The 18,020-nt window shown below is 35.6% G+C and overlaps 1 protein-coding gene across 5 annotated transcripts in view; it reads left to right on the forward strand.

Moving 5' to 3' along the window:
• The window catches only part of PPP1R12A (protein phosphatase 1 regulatory subunit 12A), a 160,998-nt gene extending 152,304 nt beyond the window's left edge, over positions 1 to 8,694 (forward strand). For 4 of the 5 annotated variants that reach the window (XM_043447136.1, XM_043447133.1, XM_043447135.1 and 1 more), the window contains 3 exons: positions 1,017 to 1,064; positions 3,966 to 4,016; positions 6,509 to 8,694. In XM_043447136.1, coding sequence (XP_043303071.1) covers positions 1,017 to 1,064; positions 3,966 to 4,016; positions 6,509 to 6,595 — 186 coding nt within the window. In that variant the 3' untranslated portion in view covers positions 6,596 to 8,694. Of the gene's footprint in view, positions 1 to 1,016; positions 1,065 to 3,192; positions 3,224 to 3,965; positions 4,017 to 6,508 lie in introns of all 5 variants that reach the window. The other variant, XM_043447134.1, reaches the window with a different exon arrangement.
• Positions 8,695 to 18,020: the final 9,326 nt, after the last annotated feature.

Below are 18,020 nucleotides of genomic sequence, written 5' to 3' on the forward strand. Positions count from 1 at the left end.
TTTTTAAAGGATATTTTGTGGTTAATGACCATAAAAGAGCATTCTTATTAAGTAGTTAGCAAAAACTGTTATTGGTAAATTTTTTAAATTGGTTATTCAGCACATCTGGGGGATGAACCTTTTGATGAATTCATTTTCAATAAATTGAACAGGAATCCCAAGGGAAATGTGTGACCAGAGGTCATTGTAAATAAAAACTAAGCACTTGCTTTTTTCCTATCCCTGTGCTCAGTACCCACATGCACAGCTCCCTGGTTTTGAGTGCAATATGTGGCTTAAAGCCCCAAAGGTCCTTTTCATCTCGAGATCTCTCTAGTTGACTGTATAGTACAGGAAGCAGAAGAAAGAAAAATGAGACCTGAGCTTGCCAGGAAGAGAAAAGCTATATAGCTGGGATTTCTTATAAGTGACAAGAGATGTGATCCTTCTTACCAATTTTGGAACATGGATGATTAGAAAAGAAAACTTTAGAGAAAGAGCTAGCAAGACTAAGAGAGCCATGAGAGAGGGGAAGAGGCCAGTTTACAGGTCCGACTGCATGGGTATAGAGGCACACCATCTGGTCCAGACTGCATTTCAGTCAGGCTCCTGGAATCTGAGCGTTCGGGTTAGCCTCTCTTCACTGTGATGTAGGCGGAGAGCGAGCTGGAGCACGGGAGGGAAGACGGGGGCTTTTTTGGCTTTGTGCCCAGTAGTCACCCATCCTTGCTCCCGGCTTAACTGTAAAGACTTGAGGCAAAATGATACATAGAGGATGTCCAAGCATTCCTCTAATAAATCTTTGTTTAAATTTCGGTACAAATTCTGTTTTCTCTTTTCTTTACTCACACTGTATCTTTACTCCTCCTGAATAGCATTACAAGAACAGAGGCGCATGGCAGGCTACAGTCCACGGGGGCATAAGGAGTCAGACGCACACACGCGCACACACAGCACAGACACACGTTGCTGTGATCCTCTCCCCTCCCCCATCCTTACTGCACTTACATCTCCTTGTGTTTCTTACCTCCTTACAGAGACAAGAAAGATTCGCTGATAGGTCACTATTAGAAATGGAAAAAAGGGTAAGTGTTGATCTTAATGAATAAATAATCATTTTCCCCCTTTATTTTTTGTATAAGCAATAGGTTTTCTTTAGTTTTGTTTTTATGGACGGTAGTTTTAATTAGTTTAAATTGATATTTATTAATTAGATTATGAATGTCTTCTAGCTTATCTTCTTTATAAAGTATTACAGGGTAAAATTACCTTGTTAAATAAAATTTAATTTACTGTGTTATTCTTTTAATGTACCAAAAAACATATCTTGTCTTCATTCTGAAACATACACATTGTGGTAGGGAGTCTGATATTTTTTAAATGCCATTTATCTCTCTGATTGTCTGTGGTGATACACTTAAAACACATTAATCATATGTATATTTGGTTTAATTCTTTGCAAAAATAAAATACTTCCATTATTAAAGTTTTTAAAGGTATGGAGACCAAATTTTTTAATTCTTTTTGAAGTTAATTTAATAATATTTGATTTTGAGTTTAAATATTTAACTTAAGTAGGCTCTTTTAAACCAAAAAATTAGTATAAGAAAATCCTTTTACCATTTTATGTCTTTCTCTGGTTTCTTGTCTGGCCATGATATATTCACTTGTATTTTTCTCCCTTTATTATTACTATTATTGCTCAGGGATCTGGCAGTGGGCATAGGAATAACTGCACAAGTTTAGTCTGAACAGTTGAAGATGTATATAAATGATCAAAAGTAAATGGAAAAATACTTAAAGAGTACCTGTAATACTACTGAGCAGTGGCTAGATTTTCAAGGTTTCAGCCGCAGAAGAAATTACATACTGTGGAGCTGTGATCTCTAGATCAAAGAGAGTCAAGAGTACTTGGTATATTTTCTTCCATTCCATTTCAAAAATAGCCAATTTACCTTTTTAATCCCCCAAAAAAGGAGAAAAGTGATATAAATGCAGAATAATAGACAAAAAGTTATCTATGTCATTTACTAAATTGTAATGTGTAATAACTACTAGTTTTATGATTTCATCAAGTTTTAGAAATCGTTGTTCTAGGCTTTTTAAAAACCTATTGATCTAACTTGTAATTGCTAAATTTTAGAATCAATTATTATATTAAATGTAATGTTATTACATCACAGTATAATGTATAGAATTTTATATCCAAGATATGTAGAAATAGTAAAGAATTGTTTTCAGTTCTCCTTTATCCATACTAATAGTTGGGGTGAAAGACAGAGATTACCATATACTTAAAATATTATTTGTTTTTGAGATAGTCACATTTTAAAAGAATATTTCATTTTTTGTGAAAATGTGAAAAATTTTAGCAAAAGATGAAAGTAAAATCTCCCTATCATGCAGAGATAAGTTATATTTTTCATCTAGGCTTATGCACTTAAATAATATCACCGTGTTCATATTCTGACATTCCCACCTGACCTTCTTCTTTTTCTGCCTGTCAAATGCAGATAAATTACAAAGCAGTTAATCTGTTCTCAGTTTAACAGATGTTGGTAGTCACAGTACTAATAATAACTGCTAACTTTTATTTAGCACTGTCTTACATACCAGGCAGGCACTGAATTAAGCACTTTATATGCATTTTTTTCTCTTAACCATATTTTTAAATGGTAGTAAGTTTCTCGGATATAAGAAATTGCCTGCAACTTTACAGTTGGCAGTTTGACAATTCAATATAGTGTTCTTGTCTTGCTTTGCCACTAATTAGTTAAAATCTTGAAGACACATAATAAAATTAAGGCTGATGAGGGTGTTCCCCATCAGCTGGAAGAAATATTCTATTGCTGATATTGCACAAAGTTATGAGGATCAAATATTACATGTCCTGGTATTCTGAGAAGTGCGGTGGTTTTTATGAATGGGTTGTGGCTGTACTGTTAACTAGGAGAAAGTTCTTTTTATCAAAAATAACATTTTTGTCTACCTAATAATGTTTAAACATGCTAATATAATAGAAAAACATGATACTTATAAGCCTATGAATAGGATTCCATCTGTTTTTTAAAATCACATACTCTAAAAATCTTAACATTTACAGTAAATTTACTGCTTTACTAAGTATCAGCATTAATTATTAATATGGGAAAGAATGTCTTGGAAATAGTGTCAATGTGATTAAACTAAATTTAAATGGTTTGTATCTGAAAGGTGACCGGCAAGAGTCAGTATCTTCGCGGCGGTATGACCTAACCAAAGTTTTAAGCACATTAATTACTGCTGCTTGCTTCTTGCATAACACCCTAGAATGCTTATTATTTAAGGGAGAATAAAAGTGCACACTGCAGTAATATACTGTATGTTGCCTTTGCCTGTCACTCTTTGAAACGAAGTGGTTTAAAATAAATGCTATAGTTGCTTCTTTATTAGATTCACTGCATTAATGCTACACAGAGTATAAAGCTAAATACAAAGCTCTAAAGTCGACTGGACAAATTATGACTGGTAAACAGTTGTGGGTGGAGGAATAACCATCTTTTAGACCATTTTGAAATTTTAAAATACACATACTTTGGTCACGTTTGCTTCTTGCTTTTTCTGCTTCTTATCACTGTAGAGTAATTGCATCTCTGTGTGAGTTTTTGCTTTTTTCTTTTCTGTGCAGTCTTCAGTCTTAAGTATCAGTTTCCTCTATCCCTAGTTTTATGTAAACTAAAAACAGTTTGAACATGTTATGTGGCATTTTACCAGAAGGTCAAAGCTTTAAAGAAAGAGCTTATAGGAAGTAATAAAGTAATGATCTTCATATTTATTTCTCTCAAATTTTGGAAAGCTCTTTACACATCACTGCCATCACATCTTTTTCTACACTGCTCCTGATTTGATTTTTTATTCTAAATTGTCACTGTTTCACAATTTAGAAGAAAATTTAAGAGTATAATAATTAATTATATCAGTAACATTAATACCTTAAATTCATCTAGGAACGAAGAGCTCTAGAAAGAAGAATATCTGAAATGGAAGAAGAGCTCAAAGTAAGTAAACAGTGCTGTGGTATAAACTCAAATTTCACAATACTAGTATAGATACTATGTTTATTCATTGTTCTTAAAGTTGCTTATGCAGTTTGTGAGTTACCTACGTCTTGTGCTTCTATTTCTTCCTAAAGTCAGGTTTTAGGTAAGCTAGAAAAGTATTTAAAACTCAAATTCTTTTGGTAATCTGTTTTTATGGCACTTTTGATGTTCAGGTATAGAATAAATAAGATGATATTGACTAAGACTTGGGATGTATCATTTATTCTTTACATTTCAAATATTTTGTTCACTGGGGAGAAAATGGTGAATGGGGATCATGCAAAAATGTTCTTTGAAAATGACGGACATTAGATTAGTGGACAGAGGTACAGCTTATTGAACTCTGCATCACCTGTGAAAATAGATTGGTTTTGAATATTGGAAGGTACGTTCTTTGCAGGAAGAAAAGCATAATATAATTAATTGATTACCTCTTATTACATTGGCTTGTATAAAATAATCATATTATAAATTAATGAACTAACGCATAGGATATTATGCCCATAGAATTAGAATTTTAAGATTTAAATATTTCTCTGTTGAATTATTTGGTTTCTTATTGGAACATTATTGAATAGCTTTGGAGAAAATTTTTTTGGATTTTGTTTGTATATTTTGTTTGCTAAGGGATTTTAGAACTGCACTGTTTACTTATATAAATTTCATGGAATATTCTCTTAAGACTCTTAATTTTTTCTTCTTATATTTGTTGCCTATGATTCTTTATATTTTCATTGTACTCTTCCACTTTCTTATTTTTTATTTTCTATTTCTTTATGTTCTGATTCCTGCAGAATCTGCACCAAATAAAGCAAATTCAAACTCTGAGAGAGTTAAATGAGCGACTGCTGACTGAGAATAGGGCCTTGACAAGAGTGGTAGCCAAGCGCTCAGGGTTCTGTAGGCAACTGCAGTCTGTGAATCTATAATTTGTAGTTTCATCATTTCTTCTTAGTAGAGCCAGGCAGGTGTTTTTGTATTAGTAAGCGTGTCTTGAGCTCACTTTTACAAATTAATGCCATTGTGTCTGGAACTTGTCGTGTAACTGTTTAATTGTGCATGGCTTCTCAGAATGTTAGAAAGTGTTACTAATTGTGTATTGTGACTGATAAACTGCAGTAAACTAAGGGAATGATCTCAGCATTTAGGTAAAAGACTTACCCGCACTTTTACAAAGCTTGTGCACATTTTTGGCTCTACAAATTTTTTAGCACTTAAAAACATGACTTTAAAATTCTTTACTAGAAAATGGAACACAAACAGTGTAACATGTATTTTATATATAATTAATATATGTGGAAGCTGAAGATTAAACATGAATTATCTGCTTTTCAAAATAATGTCATTTCAGTCAGAACCATCTTAATTAATATTACTCAGTTCTCTATTCTAGAGGTATCCTAATAGATAAACTTCAGATTACTGTATTTTATATCCATACATTCTGAGCACAGGTTAAGAATTGATTGGTTCCACATAAAATTAAACTTCTCATGAAGATTTTGCATAAGATAGTTTTGCAAGTAGTTTTACTTTTATCTAAATACATAACCTAGTACATTTTGAAAGCTGAGGAAAGAGACCTAATTATCTTGGAAAGTATGTTTTAATGTCCAAAATAGAAGCTATTCCATTTCCTATCAAATCTGGCGGAGCACATGTCACTTAAATCATTCTTAGTAGAGAACCCAGTTGACTTATGGTATTTCCACCCCCTCCTTCACTTTGTCTATAAAAAAAACTTACACGTTTTCAGGTGTAAGGGTGTGTGTTTCTGTTTACTCCAAACACTAGTAGTATTTTTTATGCTTGGATATTTTAAGACATTCAGGCTTATTACTTTGGCTTGTAAATTACTTTAGTCTAATGATAGTAGTGATTGCTTTATTATCATTTAATTGAGCACCTATCTTGGATCAAACATTATGTAGTAGGCATTTAAACTTAATACAAGGTAAATTATTTAAGGAATTTTAATAATTTAAAACAAGTCTGACTCCCTCAAAACTTCCCTAAATAGTTGGGTTTTCTTGTGGAGTAACAGTGTGGCTTGAGGTCTGACATAAAACAAAGCAAAAGGCCTTAATTTAGGCTAACAGAAACTCTTAAAGGAATTCCCTTTAAGAGCCTATCCTAACATAAAAACAGTCTTCCTTTCCTTGGCTGCTCTAATATGGTATGCTTGTGAGTCATGATGTCAAGTGATTTAGTACATTTCAGTTGATAACTTCGGGAGAATAAACCTTTCATTTCATCATTTATTAAACTAATTAGCTTCACAAATTGTGGGGAGGGACCTCTTTCTTCCTGATAAATGTTTTAGTCATTAGAAGTATATATAACTGACAAAGCTTGTTCATGTGTCTTGTGGTAAAAACATAACATTTAAAGAGGAACACTTTAATCTCATTATTGAATTCAAACTTTTTCTTATATTTTTCCTCTCACAGATGTTACCAGACCTGAAAGCAGACAACCAGAGGCTAAAAGATGAAAATGGGGCCTTGATCAGAGTTATAAGCAAACTTTCCAAATAAAAAAAAGCAGCAAGTAATGGAATTGCACATATTAGTAACCCAGTGGACCATAATTGACCGTCACTGGAAGCCTGGGAAGAATCCTTGGAGACTGTCATTTTTGGATATCCTGCCAAATGCCCTCTTATCTAGGAGTTTTGTTTAATTTTCTGTTTTGTTTTTTTTTTTCTTGTATCAAGACCATTGTTTCATGTTAATGCAGCTGCTGAGAAGAATTTTTTTTATGACTGAGAAAACTTGTTTACAGCTCCAGCATATAAGGAAAGTGTTCAAGGCCAGATATGCCTCAGATATTTAACCAGTAAGCCTTAGTTGTACATAAATATTTTTGTGTCAGCAAAAACTCAGCTCTCACAGAAGACAGTTATTCAGCATTTTTTGATGTGCCACAGTTTCCAGTTTTTCAATATTTAATTTTATTTTATTTTGTTTTTTTTGGGTTTTTTTTTTTGCTTTACATCTAAGTTTGGGTTTGTTATCTTTTCCTTCTAACTCTTCATGTGGCAGACTTTCTGTCGTCTCACAGCTTTCTCATTTACAGAAAAGAACACTTGCTTCTCTGAAATCATTGTCATATATTAGGCTAATATTGTTGTCCCCACCTGGAACTGAATTGCTTGGTGGAACATTTGCTTTCACTGTTTGTGCAATATGCATTTATTCCTTTTATGAATGCTTTAAAGTCCATTGAGATTAGATTCTTTTAAGTCCTATTTTCTGCCTTCATTGGTCACTTTTTGTTTGTTTTTTATTATTGTAGTATAAGATGTTAGGTTCTGTAATCTTCACATTCATTTTAGCAGGTACTGAGTGATGCTGTATATATAAATAAGTGTACTGTTTGATTTTTAGTCCACCACATGGCATGCTTGACTATTATTTCAAATGTCTGTTAATGCAAAGTAGGCTACTCCATAATAGTGTTAAGAACAAAATTTACTAACAAAGTGATATAAAGACTTAAATTAACACATTATGTGGAGCCCTATCTTTACAAAAGTTTTCTACTGTAAAATGCTTTTACTTTTATTTGCAGTTTTCATTTGATAGTATTCAACCATAATTAAAGTTGCATAAGATAATTGCTTCACATTTCACATACCTATATTTATCTGAGTGCTGTCTAAAACTGTTGTGCTAGCCAAAGTAATGCTATGAAATCATTTGCAGACTTAACCCGTGAGTTCGTGTTAAATGCACTGTTATTGCCATGTGAAGAGGCATTGACTTTGATACCACCATCATGTTCAGACCATTTTATACATTTCAGTGGCCTTTTTTAAAAAAAAAAAAAAAGAAGAAAGAAAAGCAAAACCAAGTAAATAGTGAAGATGGCATTTATTTGGACAAATAGCTTTTATATTTTCATTAAACCATGCAAAAAGTACTATATCTTTCTGGCACATAACTGTCTCCTTAACCACTGAACAGTTCAGCCATTTGAATAAATTGTACATTGTAAAGCTTATAGTAGCTAATTGTATTATTGATTGTATTGTATACTATATTAAATGTGAATTTGTACCCCTTCATTTTAAAAGGTCATTGTGTTCTACTGCCTATTTTAGATTACTTTGGGGTTGGGAAAGGGTGTTTTGGTAAGCAGGATTTTAAGTCCTCTCTTGATTGGTTTTATGAAGATATAAGGTTATGCTCTTACTACCAAGCTCAGGATTCTTGATTTTAAAGGTACAAGGATAGTTGTGGGAATTTTATTTTTGGTTACATTTGAACTGTATGAATGGTGGGTCTGAATATAGAGAATTTCCATGGTCTTACGTGGACGTAAAACATACAGATAATTGATCAGTTTGAGTGACTGCAACATATTCTGGTTGCACAACAGTTAGGCATGCTAAGGATTATATTTGTGAAGTTTGGATGCCTGTGAAGAATGATTAAATACGTGTTTCTAATATTTTAGTGTTTTGTATTTAGGTTATTTATTCTTTGTATCTAAAACTGAACAGCTACTGTGCTATATTGATTTTATTGGTAGTATTGAGCAGACCTTGTTTCTGCATGAAACTAGTTGCAAAACCCACTATTTTGGAAATAAAAATGTATTTTGACATATACAAATAAAATGAATAAAACTATTTTAAATGTGTGAACTTTTACTGAAGACATTTAATAACTTTGTTCTGAGATATTTAAATTCTGCATGGGTATCTTCACTAACTGCTTTACTTGGATTCCATTGGAATACTTTTTGAAATTGTAATATTGTGATAACTTGCACAACATTGTACATGCACATCTGTAAATTTAAGCTTAATTGCTATATTTATGCAATCTGTGTATCAATTTGAACAAATGTTTATATATTTTACATAAAGCTATCTGTGTGCAGAATCTGAGAACTAGTTTTTTTATGATAAGTGGGTAAAGAATAATGATGAAAGTGAGTTTCAAGATAGTAGCTTTGTAAGCGTAAGACTTCATTTACCTAAGTATTTCGTGGCTTCTAAATTAAACCTGTGCTTTTTCTTAATTGCAGACATAGACTTGGGAATACATATAAAGATAATATTCCATTGAAATGTAAAGTAGTAAATCATTCTCCAACCTAGAACTGTCCTAAATTTCAACCCCAGTCTAACCATACATCTGTAAGTAGATAAGAGACATTTCTGGTTTGGGAACTTTGGTAGAGGACTTGCAGTGGTAAAGCCTGTGTTTAACAAATTAGTACAGCAAGACTTGAGTTCTCCTGTTTCCGCCTCCAGTACTTTCCCTGGGCGTGCTTGCAGAATGGTAGATACTCCTGTTGTTCTTCCTGCATACAGAACAGAATTTCACGCGCAGATACATCGGACCAAATGCGGAATGGCTGTAGAACTGTCCAGGAGAGTATTCATATCAAAAGCAAAGTAGATACTCACTAATTCATTAGGCTGCTTTATTCGTTTATTAGTTCAGTTGCTCAGTCGTGTCCAACTCTGCGATCCCATGGGCTGCGGTACACCAGGCTTCCCTGTCCATCATCAACTCCCGAAGCTTGCTCAAGCCCATGTCCATCAAGTCAGTGATGCCATCCGACCATCTCCTCCTCTGTCGTCCCCTTCTCCTCCTAAGGGTTTGTTACCACTTAGTCTTTCCTGGCAAATCTGAGACAGTCATGACTCCCAGTGTCAGCACTGAGTGAGTGGTGTAAAAATCAAACATCCACAGGTCAAGTTGTTTCCAAACTAGTACACTGTATTTCCCGTAAGAAATAACAGCCTTGTAGGTTGTCCTCCACTTTGTCATTATAAGCAGAATACAGAACTAACTCTCTGACCAGTTTTTAACAATCCATTAGTTATATCTTGCTAGAGAAAACCTTTGGTTGCAAAGATGAAAGCTGACTGATAAGCAGTTTTTTCTGTGATGTTCCGTGTTTTACACTGTGTGTGGTCTCTGTCAGAGTGTGCCTATGAGAGTTGTCCAAAAAGGGTTGGGTATAGAATGAAGTACTTATTTTCCTATTAAATATCTTTAAGTAGCTAAGTATGTTTCTTGACTTTCATTTTAGAAAGGTTCTCAGGTTATGTGCTGTGAAACAACAGAGTGCTTTCTCTGGTGTCATGTTGCTGCTCCAAGCCCACCAGATGATCAGATTACAAAGTGATGAATTTAAAAACATAGGAGCCAGAAGTTTAAAATTCTATAATAAAGTGACATAAATAATTCTTACTACTGTAACTTAAAACTTTACAAAAGTTTTCTAAAGTATATTAGAAGTAGGCATTTTTGAGCCAGATTGTCCTAACTTGTCATTGCTTAAATTTCAGTAAACATACAGGTTACAGAAATTAACTCTTGTAATTAATTTTAAAAAGCTGAAGAGGAAAAGAAAGGGAACTATGAGAAGAAGTGAGCAATCTTAGATTTTGTCCTGGATAACATTCAGTTTGTCAAGCCTGTAGTTTGTCTTGCAGGTCTAATGAGAATGGAAGTGAAAAAGAGAAGGAGTTACCTTCTGTCCCCTTCCCCACACTCAGATTACGCATAGGTTTGTTTTTATTCAAGTCTGTTTCAATAGCTATCTAGTTTGATCTTTAAACAACAGGCTGGGTGGCTATTGGTAAGAAAGCTGAGATGTACAGATTACTAACTGGGTCAACATTCCAAGCCTAGTACAAAGCTAATCTCTTACCTGAATTTAGTGGTGGTTATCATTGTTTTTCCCAAATCCTCATCTAGGACTTTTGCCTCTGTATTGCTTAGTTTTATAGTTTTACATGTTGAGATGGTGTTTCTTGGGTTTGTTTTTTTTTTTTTCCTTCTCTTCTCTACATTCTTTCTCTAATCCCACATTCTTGCTTTCACACCCACTAAATTTTTTTCTCCTTAGGACTTTACAAAACTGTTTGCCCTATACTGAGATTCTTAAAAGATTTAATGCTTTTAGTGCTTAAGCAACTAGTTGATTTCCTGGTGCAAATTCCAACTGTGCCTAGTAGACCATCATAAATTTGTAAAAAGATTTTCATATATGTGCAAAAGATCTTTTGTATACTTAAAAAAAAAATAGATTTTTAAATTGATGATGGGAGCTTAAATTTGAAATCTTTCTTATTCCCAAGTAAGATAGGCAGCATTGGTAGTGCTATGGTTTTAGCAGCAAATTTTTCTCCCCCATTGTAAACATGTGGAATACCAATATGTGCAGTGGATAAAATTTGTATTCACATTAACTCATAGAAATGACCCCACCCAAAAAGAAAGCACGGTTGGCCCTCTATTTGAGGAACTTGAGTATCCACAGATTTTGGTATCCATGGTGATCCTGGAGCCAATCCCCCACAGACACAGAAGGACACTTGTACTCAAAACATACAATAGGTCTCTTTAAGATACGCATAGCAGCAGCATGGCTCTAACTGGTTACTGTATAATAGATGTACCTTGCCTGCTCTTGCTTTTATAACAAATGTGCTAAATGTGTTCTAGCGATACATTAGTGTATGTGAGTATGTTCTCAGCTAAAGAAAATCAAGACGAAGCACAGAGCAGAAGCAGCTCCACACAAAAGGGAGATAACTTGACAGCGTAACTTAGTATGTCAGTTCTCTCCAGTGATTTACAATTCCCTGTGTGTCTAAGTGTATTGCTTTTTTTAATTTGATGAAAGCATTTTTAGCAAATGGCTTGAATCAAAATTTTGTGGGATCCGTAGAATGCCTTTGCAAGAGCCTATAGGGTGCTGATTTTTTAAACACTTGACAGTGTGGAAGGAGTGTTGGATTTGGTCAGATCTAGATTAAAACCTCAGCTACACCACTTTATAATTGTCTGACATTGGTCAGATTAACATTTCAGGCCCACTTTTTCAGGTAAATGACATATCTGTATAAAGTGCCTTGAACAATTCATGGAGCTTAGTGGATTGATGTGGAACAAATATATTATTACATTGAAGAAATTGTATTTATCACTGTGACTTTTAAAACTACTAATCTACTTTAGAATGTTTCTGCTAGGATCATTTGATAAATGTTGATAAATAGTATTGCCAAAGAATCTCTTCATGATAAAAAAAATTAATAGGATTGTTTCTTCTTAGAATATATTAAAGCAAAATTTTAGATTAATTTACCCAGTTAACCATAAACACCTATTTTTATTCTGGGATCAGTAAGGGAGAAATAAATGAGGTAGATTTTGGAGGACCTCCTACAACCATTGGAAAGAAGTAAAAAGTACCATACACCTCTGTAACCATGCTACATCTGTCCTAACAGATTCCAGGAATACTGATTTTCGTGTGAATCTAATCCATCTGTGGACCCCGTTCCTATTATCAAAAAAGGAGAAAGTGTCAAGAAATTTATAGAAGTGCTATACAAAATGTATTTGCCATGGAAGAGGCGGTTGGTAAGTATGGGCTAGTAAGTGTTTTAATGAATATGTAATGTTATTTGTTACTCTAAATTTCAATTTTTCATTAAAAGTCATAGTTGAAATGTCAGAATTATCAGTACTTTTGGATGCTTCTAAAGTTTGCATAATGCTTCTCAGAAGATATCATGAGGTCATCTGGGCCATTTATCAGCCTACAGATCAAGACCAACCTTGTTGCATAATCTTCTGTGTAAGAGTTGTATAATCTCACCTTTGTCTGAAATTTAAGAGTCCTGCCCATCTCATTTTTAGACTGTACCTCTGACGTCTAGTACTTCCTTTACTGTAACCAGTAAAAAGCCAGAGGAGGGGAGCTAGATCTTAGTATTTTCAATGTTCCAGATCCTATACATACCGTGTTTTTCTGGTTTTAAGTGATTTTTAATCGGTTTCTTTTATTTTATTCTACTATGAGCTTTGTGAAAGGACAAAGTCTTTTTCATCTTTGTTCTCAGCCATTAATAATAGTGCCTGGCGCATAGTACGTATTTACTTGATGTTTTTAAAAGGAATGAGTAAATCTGAATAATTGTGATACATGTATATTGTGGAGGAAAAGATATTGACTGTCATCTAGACTTTAAAGAAAACTTTGTAAGATGTTGAGTCCTGCAGACTTTGTTTCAGTCATTCAACCCATGGCGGATTCAACTCAATGTATGGCAAAACCAATACAATGTTGTAAAGTAAAATAAATAAATTAAATAAACAAAACATTCTTAGTAGCACTTCCATACCAAGCAGCCCTATGGGGTAGGAATACTCCCAGACGCCAACAAGAAAGACAAGAGCTGCCTTGTGGAGGTTGCTTTCAGGGAAGAGGAAGATGGAAAATAAGCAGTTACACTATTTTAGAAGATAGTAGTTACTGTGGGAAAAATAGAGCCAGGAAGGGGGGTGAGCTCGTCAGAGAAGGCTTCACTGATACGGTAACATTTGAGCCAAAACGGAAAGAAAGGGAAGACAAAAACTGCAGGTGTTTGAGAGAAGAGCATGTCCAGGCAGGCGGAGCCACGTAAGCAAAGGCCTTGAGGTGCAGATGCGCTTGAGTGTTTTGGCGAACAGTAAGGCTACTGTGGTTACATAGCCAAGTGAGCAAGAAGCAGACTAGCAGGAGAGGAAGTTGGAGAGGCATCGGAGAGCTGGATGAAGGGCGTGTTTAGATGAGTTTTGACCATATGCTGTGGGCCAGCCTTGCTGCTTCAAGAACTTGACTATCTTTCTCTATATCTTTCTCTATACCAATATCCCAAGGATATTTTGTAGCTCTTTATAATAAAAGTCACATACTTTTGTAAAATTAGTTTTTATAAGAGATAATAAGAATTTGATTATAAATTGGGGAGAATAATTAAACTAGAAAATCTAGGCTAGTTTTCCTAAGGGGAAACACTCATACGATGTAAAACATTTGCTAAAACTCCTTGACAACCAAGTTAGAAATGGAAAAAATGGACTATTACAAATATCATTACTATGTAAAAAAGTACATCAGTTCAGTGGGCAAAATAAACATTTTGGATCACTTCTCAGGAATGAATTTTCTCATTGGTTTTATAGTTGGTCTGTATACCCAATGTACATTGTCATTCGTCTCTGTTTTTCGGGATAGCATTTCTCTTCAAATAACCGTTTCTTTTTTATACTTTCAAAAGCACAATCTATATTTGTGGAAGGTGTGCTTTCACAAATATTACAGTGTAATTTCAAGAGATGTAATTTCATCCAAGTGTGAAGTATTCACTTATCTTTCTTGTCCCAGTAATGTCTCAGGACTAGTTAGCTTAGTCATTTCACCACAACAGTGTTTCTCACACTGGAATCATCTAGAGAGCTCGTTCAGATGTAGTTGAGGCTCCACTCCTATTTTCTAATTCAGTATTTGGTGTCTGGGATGGGACAAGTGAATGAGCATTTCCATCACGTTTGTAGGTAGGGCTGAGACTGCTGGTCCAGGGATCATATTGAGATCTGCTGCGTTATAATATCAGGCGTTCATCTTCTGAATGGAAATGGAGAATTCAAAAGTAAAATCCCTTGAGAGAAGATAAAATGTAGATCTCCTATGTTAACAGTTAAAGTTCAAATATACCAAACCTTGAGTAACACCAAAAAATAGAAGATCATGTGTCCAGTCATACCGTGTGTGGGGAGGACACGTGCAGACAAATTGAGTCCAGTTTACCAGGAAATCAAATGGAAATGTAAAAGGATTTATATATATATATATGAAACAAGCACCTAGGTGACAAGCCCATACCTTTGATCAGAAGAGGGGTAGCAAATCCCCTTTGCCTTTTCTCTTCTTGCTAGAGAGAGAGAAAATGCCTTCAATTCCAATTATGGGGAGGCAGATGTCCTAAAATCTCAGTCTTTTACAAGGTTAAGTTAGGAAAGCAACACAAGCACCTTCTCACCACTGAGGCCCGTGCTGCTTACATTCCATATGACCACCATAAATAACACTGCAGGGCTTGCTGTAGGCACTCAGCTAGTCTAAAACTGTGCACCTGTGTTTACAGCAGTCTTCAGTGACTAGATACACCAAGGCTGCTACTTCCTATAGCTAAACTTTGGATTAGGGAAGCTGGACGTAATCAGTTCATATATGTGTATACACATTTTATCTGTATCAGTAGATCATCATGAAATCAACACAAGACCAGCAATGTCAGCATCACCTGGGAATTGATTAGAAATGCAGATTCTTTGGCTTCACCCCAAACTTACTGAATTGGAAACAAGATAGAGCCCACCAAGACCTCAAGGGAGTATCATGCAAGATAAAATTTAAGAACTGCTAGCCTGTAGGTCTATAGGTTTCAAATCTAGATCACCTGGGCTGAAGTGGAACGGAATGTAAAAAAAAAAAAAAATTCTCTACCACTAGTAGAGAATGAAAAGGATTATCGGGGGGAGAGAGAAATCTCTAGATACGTTGGACGCATAATGCTGTTTCCACTCAATTTGAAAAATACAAAGGTGGGGAGGGAGGCAGGAGGGGGGGATCAGGATGGGGAACACATGTAAATCCATGGCTGATTCATGTCAATGTATGGCAAACACTGCAATATTGTAAAGTAATTAGCCTCCAACTAATAAAAATAAGTGAAAAAAAAAAAAGAATACAAAGGAAAAGTTTACTTCTACTCTTGAAACTTGAATGAGGAGGTTCATAATCATAAAATTAATCTGAGGCTGAGCAGATTCACCTCACAGGAAGAGTGCATCACCTTTAATATGTGCATGTGTGCTAAGTCATTTCAGTCAAGTCTGACTCTTTGCAACCCTATGAACTGTAGCCCGCTGAGCTCCTCTGTTCGTGGGATGCTCCAGGCAAGAATACTGGACTGGGTTGCCATGCCCTCCTCCAGGGGATCTTCCCAACCCAGGAATCATACTTACATCTGTCTTCTGCATTGGCAAGCAGGTTCTTTACTGCTAGTGCCACCTGGGAAGCCTATCACCTTTAAAGGATGCCTACAAAAAGAATCCAGCAGGAGATTTTTGTTTGAGGGAAGATAAGGTTATACTATAAAAATGACTTTATTATTCAGTACTTAAGTAAAAGTGACATTTCTATCCATTAGAGGACTGCTGCATCTGGGTGAGGTACAAGATCATTGAAGAAACTCCATTCCTGAGACCAGAGATACAGGGCTTGGCTGCGTCTGAGGCTGAAGCAGGACCACAGCTCTTCCAGCCTCTCATTGCCCACCCCACTGCCGAGCAAGCACCAAATAATAAGGACCAGGTAACTGGACCAGGCAACAGGAGTGTGTGGTGGGGGGAAGAGCAAGAGTGAAGAAACACCCCTGTGAGGAAGAAACTAATAGTGGAGACTTAAGGTAGAAGCAGAACGTTGAGGTAAAGTCTCTAGTAAGCCATGTCCAGTGAAATTTAAAACCAGTGGTAAATATAGCACAACCAAAGACAAACCCAGCTCAACTCCTCACTACGTAGACTCAACCTTCCACTGACCTAGCAAAAATGTCATACCTCATAATAAATACTGTGTCTCAACCTCTATGGCTCTACATATTATATGCAGCAAGCAATCAGTAAGTATAAGTTAGAAAAAAGCAAAAAAGGAGAGGGTGTGGAGAGAAGGGAACCCTGGTGCACTGTTGGTGGGAATGTAAATTGGTACAGCCATTATTGAGAACACTATGAAGGTTCCTCAAAAAACTAAAAATAGAGCTACCGTATGACTCTGCAATCCCACTCCTGGGCATATATCTCCGAGAAAAACATACTCTGAAAGGATACATGCACCCCACTGTTCATTCTTTATCCTTTTTCTCTCTGATCTTCAGTTTGGGTATTTTCTCCTGAGCTTTCTTCCAGTTCGTGGACCCTTTTGGCATCTTCAGACTGGTGTTATGCTCATCCAGTGAATTTTTTATTTTAGATATTGTACTTTTCAGTTCCAGAATTTCATTTTAGTTTTTTTTTTTTTAAACAGCGTGTTAGTTGCTCAATCATGTGCAATTCTTTGCAACCCCATGTACTGTAATATACCATGGCAAGAATGCTTGCCATGGGATTCTCCAGGCAAGAATACTGGGGTGGGTAGCCATTCCCTTCTCCAGGGGATCTTCCCGACCCAGGTATCAAACCCAGGTCTTCCTCACTGCAGTAGATGCTTTACCGTTGAGTCAGTAACTTTTATTTTTTTCCTGAAATTCCACTTTCTGTTTATTCATTATGACTGTCTTTTTCTATTAAGTTTTTGAAAATATCTATAATAAAGTCCTTGTCTGCTAATTCTAACATAGAAGTCATCCAAGGTCTGTTTCTGTTGAGTACTTTTTTCTTGATCCTGGGTCACATTTTCCTCTGTCCTTACATGTCTAATATATATTTTTTTAATTCTAGACATTATAGATAATACACAAGTTCATCTTCCTCTGAAAAGTTCTGATTTCCATTCTAGCAGCTGAGTCACCAGCTGATGACTTTAAACCTGTGTGTGTGTGTGTGTGTTAGTTGCTCAGTCACGTCTGACTCTTGGCGACCCCATGAATTGTAGCCTCCCAGGCTCCTCTGTCCATTGGGTTCTCCAGGCAAGAATACTGAAGTGGGTTTTCATTCCCTTCTCTAGGAGATATTCCTGACCTAGGGATCAAACCTGGGTCTTCCACATTGCAGGTGGATTTTTTTACCATCTGAGCTACCAGGTAAGCCTTTTAAACTTGTGTAAGTTTACTTTATATATATATGTGTGTGTGCAGGTCGCTCAGTCGTGTCTGACTCTGTGACCCCGTGGACTGTAGCCCACCAGGCTCCTCTGTCCATGTGATTTTCCAGGCAAGAGTACTGGAGTGGGTTGCCATTCCCTTCTCCAGGGGATCTTCCCGACCCAGGGATCGAACCCAGGTCTCCTGCATTGCAGGCAGATTCTTTACCGTTTGAGCTACCAGGCAAGCCAGGAGTCAGCTACTGGTGGCTTTTTGAGGTGGACATATTGTGTAAAAAATAATGTAGGACAGAGGCTCATTCATTCATTCACTTGAATGTCTATTTAATGCAGTAA

The sequence above is a fragment of the Cervus canadensis genome, chromosome 25 (assembly GCF_019320065.1).
Source record: "Cervus canadensis isolate Bull #8, Minnesota chromosome 25, ASM1932006v1, whole genome shotgun sequence".
Classification (NCBI taxonomy): Eukaryota; Metazoa; Chordata; class Mammalia; order Artiodactyla; family Cervidae; genus Cervus; species Cervus canadensis.